This window comes from Mobula hypostoma, chromosome 24 (genome assembly GCF_963921235.1).
Source record: "Mobula hypostoma chromosome 24, sMobHyp1.1, whole genome shotgun sequence".
NCBI lineage: Eukaryota > Metazoa > Chordata > Chondrichthyes > Myliobatiformes > Myliobatidae > Mobula > Mobula hypostoma.
The window spans coordinates 38,678,718-38,691,048 of record NC_086120.1 but is presented as its reverse complement, the minus strand read 5'-3'; the positions used below and the strand labels follow the sequence as shown (position 1 = coordinate 38,691,048).

At 38.2% G+C, this 12,331-nt stretch overlaps 1 protein-coding gene across 1 annotated transcript in view; it reads left to right on the top strand.

Moving 5' to 3' along the window:
- rnf126 (ring finger protein 126) overlaps positions 1-12,331 on the top strand; it is a 69,917-nt gene that overhangs the window by 44,735 nt on the left and 12,851 nt on the right. The window contains exons 7-8 of the mRNA XM_063032160.1: positions 792-885; positions 10,985-11,100. Of these exons, the coding sequence (XP_062888230.1) occupies positions 792-885; positions 10,985-11,100 (210 nt within the window). The remainder of the gene's footprint in view (positions 1-791; positions 886-10,984; positions 11,101-12,331) is intronic.

The window sequence follows — 12,331 nt, the reverse complement described above, 5'->3', positions numbered from 1 at the left end:
AATAGGTTGAGTGAACTTGGCCTTTTCTCCTTGGAGCAATGGAGGATGAGAGTTGACCTGATAGAGGTGTTTAAGATGATGAGAGGCATTGGTCGTGCTGACAGTGAGAGCCTTTTCCCGGGGCTGAAATGGTTGCCACAAGTGGACACAGGTTTAAGGTGCTGGGGAGTAGGTACAGAGGAGATGTCAGGGGTAAGTTTCTTTACTCAGAGAGTGGTGAGTGCGTGGAATGGGCTGCCGGCAACGGTGGTGGAGGCTGATACGATAGGGTCTTTTAAGAGACTTTTAGATAGGTACATGGAGCTTAGTAAAATAGAGGGCTATAGGTAAGCCTAGTAATTTCTAAGGTAGGGACATGTTCGGCACAACTCTGTGGGCTGAAGGGCCTGTATTGTGCTGTAGGTTTTCTACAACTTCTATAGTACACTTTGGGAAGACGAGTCCTAATTAGATCACTGTCATTTAATAGACGGAGAAGACAAATTAATGAAATAGAGATGATCTAGTTCTTGTGCTTGAATCACAAAAGAAAATGGTAGACAGGTAGAGTAGCTGTGAACAATAATAGCAAGGTGTGACCAGCCAGGAATGCAATGCCTGTTTACAAATTTTACAAGTGGAGCTTTTGGAGTTTTGACAGCCTGAAATTTTGTTGTGGTTTCAATTCTTGCTTCGGTTATTCTGATTTCTTAAATCAGCTTTTGTGAAGCAATTAGATCTTGCTGTTACAAAATTAATGTATAATTAAAATAAAATTTATTGCTTGATTAAAATTAACTGTTTCCTTCCAGTTGTTGAATCAATTTGAAAATACTGGCCCACCTCCTGCAGACAAAGAGAAAATCAAGACACTTCCCACAGTACAAATAACAGATGAACATGTAGGTGGGTATACTTCTAATTAGTTCCATCATCTCATTGTATTTCCTTCTCTAGTTTAAGTTTGTCGGGAATGTACCATGAAATCAGGTGAAAAATATAAACATGGTGATTTAAAATTTTAAATTGAATATTAGTTGATTTTTTTTTTCTTGCTTCAGATCTTATTAGGTTGCTTGCTGGTTGAGAAGAATAAAACCTTTGGAAAAAAATAGTTGCTTTCCATAAAATATGTATTGATTTATTAGGGCATTAGAGATTTTTATCCTTCATTTCAGCATTTTGCACGTTGTTTCTGTGTTTTGCTTATGCCAGCCTTTAGAATATGCAACGACTGCTGAACACTTGTGACTCCTCAGCCTATTAGCATGCATTCTTCATGCCACTGCATTTCAATTACCTGACAGATTTTGATTTATGAATCTAGCATAGCCTATAGGGAAAACTACTGAAGGCAAATGAACATTGCTGTGTCGAATGGAAGTTCAGATATGTATTTGTGTTCTATTTAGTGAACTTCACCATGGTAATTAATAAAATTTAAACTATAGAAATCTGAACTCATCGCCACAATCTAAGTGGCTTGGATGAGATGTAGAGAAAAATAAGTGCAAAATAAGCCTCCTTTTAAGGTGTCACATTATTATTTGCTCCCAGTGGTAGTACTTTTTGGAACCAAATACAGTGTTAACTGATTAGCAGTTGAATGCTGTGCACGCAATGGATTAAATACATTTTTGACCTTGGTATATTTGAAAGTTGTTTCAGATATTTTTTTAAGAATATAATTTTTTGGAAGGAGAAAACAGACACTGAAACTTGAACTAGTTGGCCATCAACCTTTCTCTTTGATGAATATGCCTTGTGACTGTGTGGAAAGGTGTATCACTAAAACCAGTGCAGAAAGTGCTCGATTTGTTGCCACGCAACACCAACTTGCATTCCATTTCTGACTTCTGGTGCAATCTGTGTTGGGTGAGCAAGTATGTTCCCTTGATTTCATCCTCATCCTAGAAATATTCAGGTTGGTAGATTAAATATCCTCAATCTGGAAGGAGTTGATGGGAATGTGGGAAGAAAAAATGGGATCACTGTAGGTTTAATTTATGATGGGTTCTTGATGGTCAGCTGCAGCTAGTGGGGGGAAAAGGGCCTATTTCTGTGCTGATAAGTATTGAAAGCATTCTGTCCAAGAAAAGAACACCATCTAACTATGAGCAAAGCTTCAGATTTTCTTTTCGAATTGAAGTTTATACAAACAGTTATCTTCTGCTGGTCTGTGATGGTGGCCTAATGCTGAAATCCCAAGAGGTAATGCTTAGTGTGAATTCAATGTTCCAGTTGGTATGCAAGTAGGTCATACAATTTTATTTTTATTTCTGTTCACAAAATTGGAATAGGAGATGAATTTTTGTCTCTGGGTTCTCTGAAATCGATGCAGAGGGAGATTTGTACAAATCTGATATAACTAGTTTTATGCTTTTCTTTCGAAGGAGAACATTTTGTTTGGTGAGTCTCTTCTTTCAGGCTGTAATGGATCCATGTGAAGTCATGTAACATGATATAGCTGCACCTTATTAAGATGCTTATTGCCCATTAAATAATTGGGTCTGGTGGAATTGGCTAGACTGCCAATTCTAACTTAATTTGTAACCAGTGCTCTTTGTTGATGTCTGAAAATTGCAAATAGTGTGCAATATCTATTGTAGCAGCAATATCAGAAGAGACAGAACTGGGAAGAATTGTATTGGCATCATGGATGGTCAGCTGCAGGACAGCCAGATGTAGAGGAAAGAACAGGCCAATTCTGTGTACTGCCAATGTTTTTCCTCCCTTTCTTTTCTCTGCGAGACATATTGTGATTCACCTAAATTGTCGCCACTATTGAAATGATACGATTTTTCCTATTACTCATTGAAAACAGATCTGTGGCAATTAATTATTCCTGGAGTACACTTGAGCCCAAAAATAATGTATTCAGACCGCCCAACTCATTCCACTTAATGATGAAAAATTTCCACTTTGTATATAAAGCAAATCCCTTCTTTAACTGTAGACATCTGCCTTGAATTTGTGACTGGGTTTCATAATGAATCTTGAGAGGTTGCAGGACAGCATTTGTACGTGTAGTCAGATCGATTAAAACTGTTAATTTGTACAAAGAAATGTGAAATCGACATTCCAGATACTCATTCCTTTTCATGCTTATATGCTTCTGCACTACTGATAAAATGATGTGAGCAGGGTGCCTTGAAGTGGCAAGATGGAATGTGAAATTACTTGAGTGGTCAGTAATAAAACATGATTTTTAGGGTGAAATATTTGTAGCTTGATGCATATTGAGATGCTGACATATGTCACATAAGACATTAAGTGGCCATTTTATTAGGTATGCCTGCTTGTTAATACAAATACGTAATCAGCAGGAACTCAGTGCGTAAGAGCATGCAAGAGGTCAAGAGGTGCAGTTTTCAGACCAAACTGTGATCTATGAGATTTTGATTGTTGAATGATTGTTGGTCCTAGACAGGTTGGTGGTTTTGAGTGTCTCAGAAACTTGATCTCCTGGGATTTTCAAGCTCATATTCTAGAGTTTACCATATATATAATCATATAACAATTACAGCACGGAAACTGGCCATCTCGGCCCTCCTAGTCCGTGCCGAACTCTTACTCTCACCTAGTCCCACTGACCTGCACTCAGCCCATAACCCTCCATTCCTTTCCTGTCCATATATCTATCCAATTTAACTTTAAATGACAACATAGAACCTGCCTCAACCACTTCTACTGGAAGCTCATTCCACACAGCTACCACTCTCTGAGTAAAGAAGTTCCCCCTTATGCTACCCCTAAACTTTTGTCCTCTAATTCTCAACCCATGTCCTCTTGTTTGAATCTTCCCCACTCTCAATGGAAAAAGTCTAACCACGTCAACTCTATCAATCCCCCTCATAATTTTGAACACCTCTATCAAGTCCCCCCTCAACCTTCTACACTCCAAAGAATTTGTTCAACCTTCCTCTGTAACTTAGGAGATGAAACCCAGGCAACATTTTAGTAAACCTTCTCTGTACTCTCAATTTTATTGATATCTTTCCTATAATTCGGTGACCAGAACTATACACAATACTCTAGATTTGGCCTTACCAATGCCTTATATGAATTCAACATTACATCCCATCTCTTATACTCAATACTCTGATTAATAAAGGCCAGCAAACCAAAAGCTTTCTTCACCACCCTATCCACATGAGATTCCATCTTCAGGGAACTATGCACCATTATTCCAAGATCCCTCTGTTCTAAAGCATTCTTTAATGTCCTACCATTTACCATGTATGTCCTATTTTGATTAGTTCTACCAACATGTAGCACCTCACATTTTTCAGCATTAAACTCCATCTGCCATCTTTCTGCCCGCTCTTCTAACTTGTTCAAGCTTTCTCTGTAACTTAGGAGATGAAATCCAGGCAACATTTTAGTAAATCTCCTCTGTACTGTCTCAATTTTATTGACATCTTTCCTATAATTCGGTGACCAGAACTGTACACAATACTCCAAATTTGGCATCATCAATGCCTTATACAATTTCAACATTACATCCCAATTCCTATACTCAATGCTCTGATTAATAAAGGCCAGCATAGCAAAAGCTTTCTTCACCACCCTATCCACATGAGATTCCACCTTCAGGGAACTATGCACCATTATTCCTAGATCCCTCTGTTCTACAGCATTCTTCAATGCCCTACTATTTACCATGTATGTCCTATCTTGATTAGTCCTACCAAAATGTAGCATTTCACATTTTTCAGCATTAAACTCCATCTGCCATCTTTCAGCCCACTCTTCTAACTGGCGTAAATCTCTCTGCAAGCTTTGAAAACCTACTTCATTATCCACAACGCCACCTATCTTAGTATCATCTGCATATTTACTAATCCAATTTACCACCCCATCATCCAGATCATTAATATATATGACAAACAACATTGGACCCAGTACAGATCCCTGAGGCACACTGCTACACACCGTCCTCCAATCTGACACACAGTTATCCACCACTGCTCTCTGGCGTCTCCCATCCAGCCACTGCTGAATCCATTTTACTGCTTCGATATTAATGCCTAACGTTTGAACCTTCCTAACTAACCTTCCGTGTGGAACCTTGTCAAAGGCCTTACTGAAATCCATATAGACAACATCCACCGCTTTACCCTTGTCAACTTTCCTAGTAACCCCATCAAAAAATTCAATAAGATTTGTCAAACATGACCTTCCACGCACAAATCCATGTTGACTGTTCCTAATCAGACCCTGTCTATCCAGATAATTATATATACCATCTATAAGAATACTTTCCATCAATTTACCCACCACTGACGTCAAACTCACAGGCCGATAATTGCTAGGTTTACTGTTAGAACCCTTTTTAAACAATGGAACCACATGAGCAATACGCCAATTCTCTGGCACCATCACCGTTTCTAATGACATTTGAAATATTTCTGTCAGAGCCCCTGCTATCACACTAACTTCCCTCAAGGTCCTAGGGAATATCTTGTCCGGACCCGGAGACCTATCCACTTTTATATTCCTTAAAAGCACCAGTACTTCCTCTTCTTTAATCGTCATACTTTCCATAACTACCCTTCTTGTTTCCTTTACAATTCAATATCCTTCTCCTTAGTGAATACCGAAGAAAAGAAATTGTTCAAAATCTCCCCCATCTCTTTTGGCTCCGCACATAGCCATCCACTCTGATTCTCTAAGGGACGAATTTTATCCCTCACTATCCTTTTGCTATTAATATAACTGTAGAAACCCTTTGGATTTATTTTCACCTTACTTGCTAAAGCAGCCTTGTATCTTCTTTTAGCTTTTCTAATTTCTTTCTTAAGATTCTTTTTACATTCTTTATATTCCTCGAGCACCTCATTAACTGCAAGCTGCCTATATTTATTGTAGATCCCTCTCCTTTTCCAAAGCAAGTTTCCTATATCCCTTGAAAACCATGGGTCTCTCAAACTTTTAATCTTTCCTTTCAACCTAACAGGAACATAAAGATCCTGTACCCTCAAAATTTCACTTTTAAATGATCTCCATTTCTTTATTACATCCTTCCCATAAAACAAATTGTCCCAATCCACTCCTTCTAAATCCTTTCGCATCTCCTCAAAGTTAGCCTTTCTCCAATCAAAAATCTCAACCCTGGGTCCAGTCCTATCTTTCTCCATAATTATATTGAAACTAATGGCATTGTGATCACTGGACCCGAAGTGCTCCCCAACACATACCTCCGTCACCTGCCCTATCTCATTCCCTAACAGGAGATCCAACACTGCCCCTTCTCTAGTTGGTACCTTTATGTATTGCTGCAAAAAACTATCTTGCACATATTTGACAAACTCCAATCCATCCAGCCCTTTTATACAGAATGGGCTTCCCAGTCTATGTGCGGAAAATTAAAATCTCCCACAATCAGAGAATGCTGCAAAAAGAAACAAAAAAAAAATCCAGTGAATCTGTGAGTGAAAGCGTGTTGTTAGTGAGAGAGGTTTGAGGAGAATGGCCAGATTGGTTCAAGCTGACCTAATAAAATGGCCAGTGAGTATATGCTTGACATTTAACAGGTGTGGAATTCTGCAGCTGCATGGTTCAAGATAATTTCCTTGAATTGGGGAGAATACCCTTTGTGATTCTGTCCCTGAAAACTAAACACTCTGCAACAGGGATACATTTGATATGAGATTGGCAAGTTAGTCATTGGATGACTGATTAGGTAATAGCCCAGGTATAATTCCAAAACACCTAATGATGATTTAGCAATTATTTTGCTTTCTTGTCTTAACAGGGATAAAGTGATTGGTAGTGGTAATGTACGAAAAGTTAAAGTTTATCTTTGATAGCAGGAATTCACTTAGATCTGCTACTTTTTTTCTGGAAATATTATGAGGAATGGGAGGTTTTAAGAATTCAGCAAGGGAGAGTCAAGATAATGATAATGAAAGAAAGAATACAAAAGTAGGCTGAGGAGAAATGTAAAAACTGCTTGTTAAAAGCTCCTACAAATTTGAGAACAATTCCACAGATTCATAGCTAATTTCACCGCTCTTTTTTACGAATGGGTCAAGAGAAAACCAGGAGCAATAGACCAGTTAGCATGGTATCACTTGTAAGGAAAATGACTGAAACTACTACGTTGACTCAGGTCTAGGGGGCCGGCATCGGGCAAAATGATTGAAAGGCACTGGGAAAATAATAATAGGTCAAATGTATTAATGAAAAGGAAGTCATGTTTTATAATTTAAAAAAAAATTATAATGGACTGGTAAGGGTAGACTAGTAGATGTGTATTTGAACTTTGAGAAGGTACTTAAAGATTCCATGAAAGAAATTACTAAATTAATTTTTTATATGGATATACAGCTTGGAATAGGCCTTTCTGGCCCTGCCCTATTTATCCTAGACTAATCATGAGACAATTTGTAATGACCCAATTTTCCCACCAATGGGTACATCTTTGGAATGTGGGAGAAAACCGTAGCACCCAGAGGAAACCCATACGGTCATGGGGAGAACGTACAAACTCCTAACAGACAGCAGCAGAAAGTGAATCTGTGTCGCTGGTGTGGTAAAACGTTGTGCTAACCACTATGCTACCATGCCGTATCATAGTATATATTGTGGAGGAATATGGAAAATTGGTTAATGGAACCGAAGATATCGGAGAAATGGGTCACTTTTGGGATGCGAGGCTATGGCTAATGGGTGCTGTAGATATCTGTGCTGGGCTTCTAGCTGTTCACAATCTGTATCGGTGTTTTGGATGAAAGAATCAAATGTAGAATATTTGAGCTTGCAAATGATGCAAACTTAACCTTGGGGAGAGAATCATGAAAACAAATTCTTTGAGCCACTAAGCAACTATTTTACACTCATCCTGTATATTCTCCCCTATTCCCATTGATCCCAGGCTCTACCATTCACCTACACATTAGGGGCAATTTTGCAGTAGCGAATTAACCTTTTGACCCTCATGTCTTAGGGATTTGGTTAAAACTGGACCACATAGATTCTCAGGCAATAAAAGGGAGAACATGTGAATTCCATTCAGACTGCACCTGAGGTCAGGATTAAACCTGCTCACTGGAGCTATGAGACTGTAGCTCCTCTAGCTACTCCACTGTATTGATGCAGGTGAATTTCAGAATGTAAACAGGTTAGGTGAATGGTTTATTATGTCGATCAGAGGGATGATGGAATATAATGCAGTAAAATATGAAGTCATGCAATTTAGTAGAGAACTGAAGTATCTTTTTAATTGCTAACTGACTGAAAGTTATGTGGTAGTTATGTCCTGGATGTTCTTGTACGCAGTAACTGACTGCTAACGTGTAGACTCAGCAAGCAATTAGGAAAGCAAAGCCTATGTTGGCCTTAGTTGCAAGAAGATTAGAGTTCACTAACAAAGATGTCTTGTTGCATTTATATAGAGCCCTGATGAGACTGCATCTCAAATACTGTGTACAGTTCCGATTTCTCAACTAGAAACTGGCTATATGGAGGGAGTGCAGCAAAGATGATTACAAGGATTACCAGTCATATGAGGAGAGGTTAACCAGACTCGGCCCATATTTTGAGTTTAGAAAAATAAATCCTGAAAGGTACAGAATTCTTAAAGTAGTTATGATTTTGTAGAGACAGAGTTGATGTACAGTGGCATGCAAAAGTTTGGGCACCCCTGGTCAAAATTTATGTTACTGTGAATAACTAAGAGAGTAAAAGATGACCTGATTTCCAAAAGGCATAAAGTTAAAGATGACACATTACTTTAATATTTTAAGCAAGATTACTTTTTTATTTCCACCTTTTACAGTTTCAAAATAACAAAAAAGGAAAAAGGCCTGAAGCAAAGGTTTGGGCACCCTACATGGTCAGTACTTAGTAACACTCCCTTTGGCAAGTATCACAGCTTGTATACGCTTTCTGTAGCCAGCTAAAAGTCTTTCAATTCTTGTTTGGGGGATTTTCACCTATTCTTCCTTGCAAAAGGCTTCTAGTTCTGTGAGATTCTTGGGCCGTATTGCATGCACTGCTCTTTTGAGGTCTATCCACAGATTTTCAATGATGTTTAGGTCAGGGTACTGTGAGGGCCATGGCAAAACCTTCAGCTTGTGCCGCTTGAGATAGTTCATTGTGGATTTTGAGGTGTGTTTAGGATCATTGTCCTGTTGTAGAAGGCATCCTGTTTTCATCTTCAGCTTTCTTTACAGATGGTGTGATGTTTGCTTCCAGAATTTGCTGGTATTTAATTGAATTAATTCTTCCCTCTACAAGTGAAATGTTCCCCGTGCCACTGGCTACAACACAAGCCCAAAGTATGATCGATCCACCCCCGTGCTTAACAGTTGGAGAGGTGTTCGTTTCATGAAATTCTGCACCCTTTTTTCTCCAAACATACCTTTGCTCATTGCGGCCAGAAAGTTCTATTTTAACTTCATCAGTCCACAGGACTTGTTTCCAAAATGCATCAGGCTTGTTTAGATGTTCCTTTGCAAACTTCTGATGCTGAATTTTGTGATGAGGACGCAAGACAGGTTTTCTTCTGATGACCGTTCCATGAAGGTCATATTTGTGCAGGTGTCACTGCACGGTAGAACAGTGCACCACCACTCCAGAGTCTGCTAAATCTTCCTGAAGGTCTTTTGGAGTTAAACGGGGGTTTTGATTTGCCTTTCTAGCAATCTTATGAGCAGTTCTCTCGGAAAGTTTTCTTGGTCTTCCAGACCTCAACTTGACCTTCACTGTTCCTGTTAACTGCCATTTCTTAATTACATTACGAACTGAGGAAACGGCTACCTGAAAACGCTTTGTTATCTTCTTATAGCCTTCTCCTGCTGTGTGGGCATCATTTATTTTAATTTTCAGAGTGCTAGGCAGCTGCATAGAGGAGCCCATGGCTGCTGATTGTTGGGGCGAGGTTTGAGGAGTCAGGGTATTTATAAAGCTTTGAAATTTGCATCATCTGGCCTTTCCTAACAATTGTGAACAAGCCATAGTCCTAACAAGCTAATTCAGGTCTGAGACCTTGGTAAAAGTTATCTGAGAGCTCAAATCTCTTGGGGTGCCCAAACTTTTGCATGGTGCTCCTTTCCTTTTTTCCCCACTCTAAAATTGTACAAAATAAAAATAATACACTAATCTTGCTTAAAATGTCAAAAAGAATGTTTCATCTTTAACTTTGACTTTTGGAGATCAGTTCATCTTCTACTCACTTAACTATTCACAGTAACAGAAATTTTGACCAGGGGTGCCCAAACTTATGCATGCCACTGTATCCTCTGGCTGGGTTACAGAATCTAAGGGCAGATGTGAGGAGGCATTTCACCTAGAGAGTCATGAAGGCTTGGTTGGTGTCTACATTGAATAGAATGTTTAGCTATTAAGAGAATTTAGGGATTTGAGGTTAGTTCTAGAAGGGTCAGTCAATCCCGACCAATTTGAACAGTGGAGCAGGCAGTGGGGTTGATCGGCCTACTTTCTGTTTTGTTCTTGTATAATTTAGGTTTTTCAATACTTGTTTTGCCTTTGAATGCTATGTGTGAATAAGCTTGGATTTCCTGAATTGAATGACATAAATGGGTTATATTAAATGTAGTTCTGCATAGGATCTTAATGTCATGATTTTAATCTATTTAATCTATTTTTTAATCTATTGTTGCTTTGACTGGGAGAAATGGAAAAAAGTTGCCCTCATTCAAAATGTTATCTGTAATTAACAAAAAAATTTTGAGTTCAAGTTCTAAAAGCACCTATATTTTTCTCATGCACCTCTCACCATCCACTCCCACCTCAGTTTTTTTTTGCACATCTTTAAACTGCAACTTTCTCCCGTGATTTTTTTTTAATGTATGTTAAGGTCACTAGATATCTTCTTTAACCAAAATGCTTCATAAACAGCCCCTGAAATGGTACCTGAGGAACGTGATTAAGTTTATAAATGCAGTTTCAGTTAGACAGCTAATTTGCTTTAATGTGGTTTTCATTGTGCCATGGATTATAAGCAAATTGAATGTCATTTGTTTTCCTTTGATGATAGGTTCTGGTGTAGAATGCCCTGTGTGTAAAGAAGACTACAGTGTTGGAGAAACAGTTAGGCAACTCCCATGCAACCATTTATTTCACAATGATTGTATAATACCTTGGCTAGAAATGGTAAGTAGCAACGTTAGTTCAAGATTTTTTTTTAATCAGTAGCAAATTTGTATAATTTTATTGTGATCTGCATGGAATGAAAAATGACTGAAACTGACTGTTGGTTTTGATTTGTTTGCCATCATAATAGGTTACATTATTCTACACATTTTTATGCACTGAGCTGTAATATAATCAAACAGTGGAATACATTATTAATGAGCTGAAGAATTTGTAGTCTCCATAAATGTAGTTTTAAGCACATGTGCAAAGAGCATTATATGTGTATCCTTGTCATTAATCAGCAGCATTATATTGGTATACAGTTTTTATTTGCACTTTGTATGCTTATTTTCTTCCATTCTTCTGACGTCTTCTGTACCTCGCTGAGGATTTAGATAGGGCTGATGTGATTCAGTGCCTTGTCTATGGACCATTCCTTTGTGTGAACTCAGAGACCACTGTTAAAAATAAAAGCATGCAGAGATGGAAATTGCTTTGTAACTTGATGCTTCAGGAAACAATATAGATAAAGGGAGCAGCACACACAAAATGCTGGAGGAATTTGACAAGTCAGAGAGCATCTAGGAAATGGAATAAACAATAAACATTTTGGGCCAAGACCCTTGTCTGAAATGTCAGCTATCTATTCTCCTCTGTCGATGCTGCCTAAGCTGCAGAGTTCCTCCAGCATTTTCTTTGCGTTCCTCAAGACTTCCACCATTTGTAGAATCGCTTGTTGTATAGATAGAGCATTCTTTGGCAAAATTTAGAAAGAAATGTTCTTCTAATGAAAGTATCCAACTGAAGACATCATAAAATATGATCGCGATTTAGCAGTAAAGTTGGAAACAAGTTTTAAAAACATGAATGAAGGAAACATGAAAGGTACAATACATTACAATTTTTCAAAACTGAAATTGACTCCAATCAAAGGTTCTGGACTAAATTTGTTTAAAGGGAGCTAGGGTACAGAAAAAATAAAGCTGTACTGGCTGGATTTTTGCTTGATACTGGGAAGAACAAATAATTAACCTGGTTTGTTTCTTGTCCTATCTCTTGATATCAGATTGCAAATGTAACTTCTAACTGGAAGTATTGAGTCCTGATAGCTGCAATACTGAATTCAATAATTTTGGATATTAAATCCTTCCAATTGGTATCAGAACTGATGAACAGTAATCAGCCTGAAATTTTAACTTAAGTGCTTCCTAATCTGCTGGCTATTTCAGCATTCTCTTTTACTTTCAAA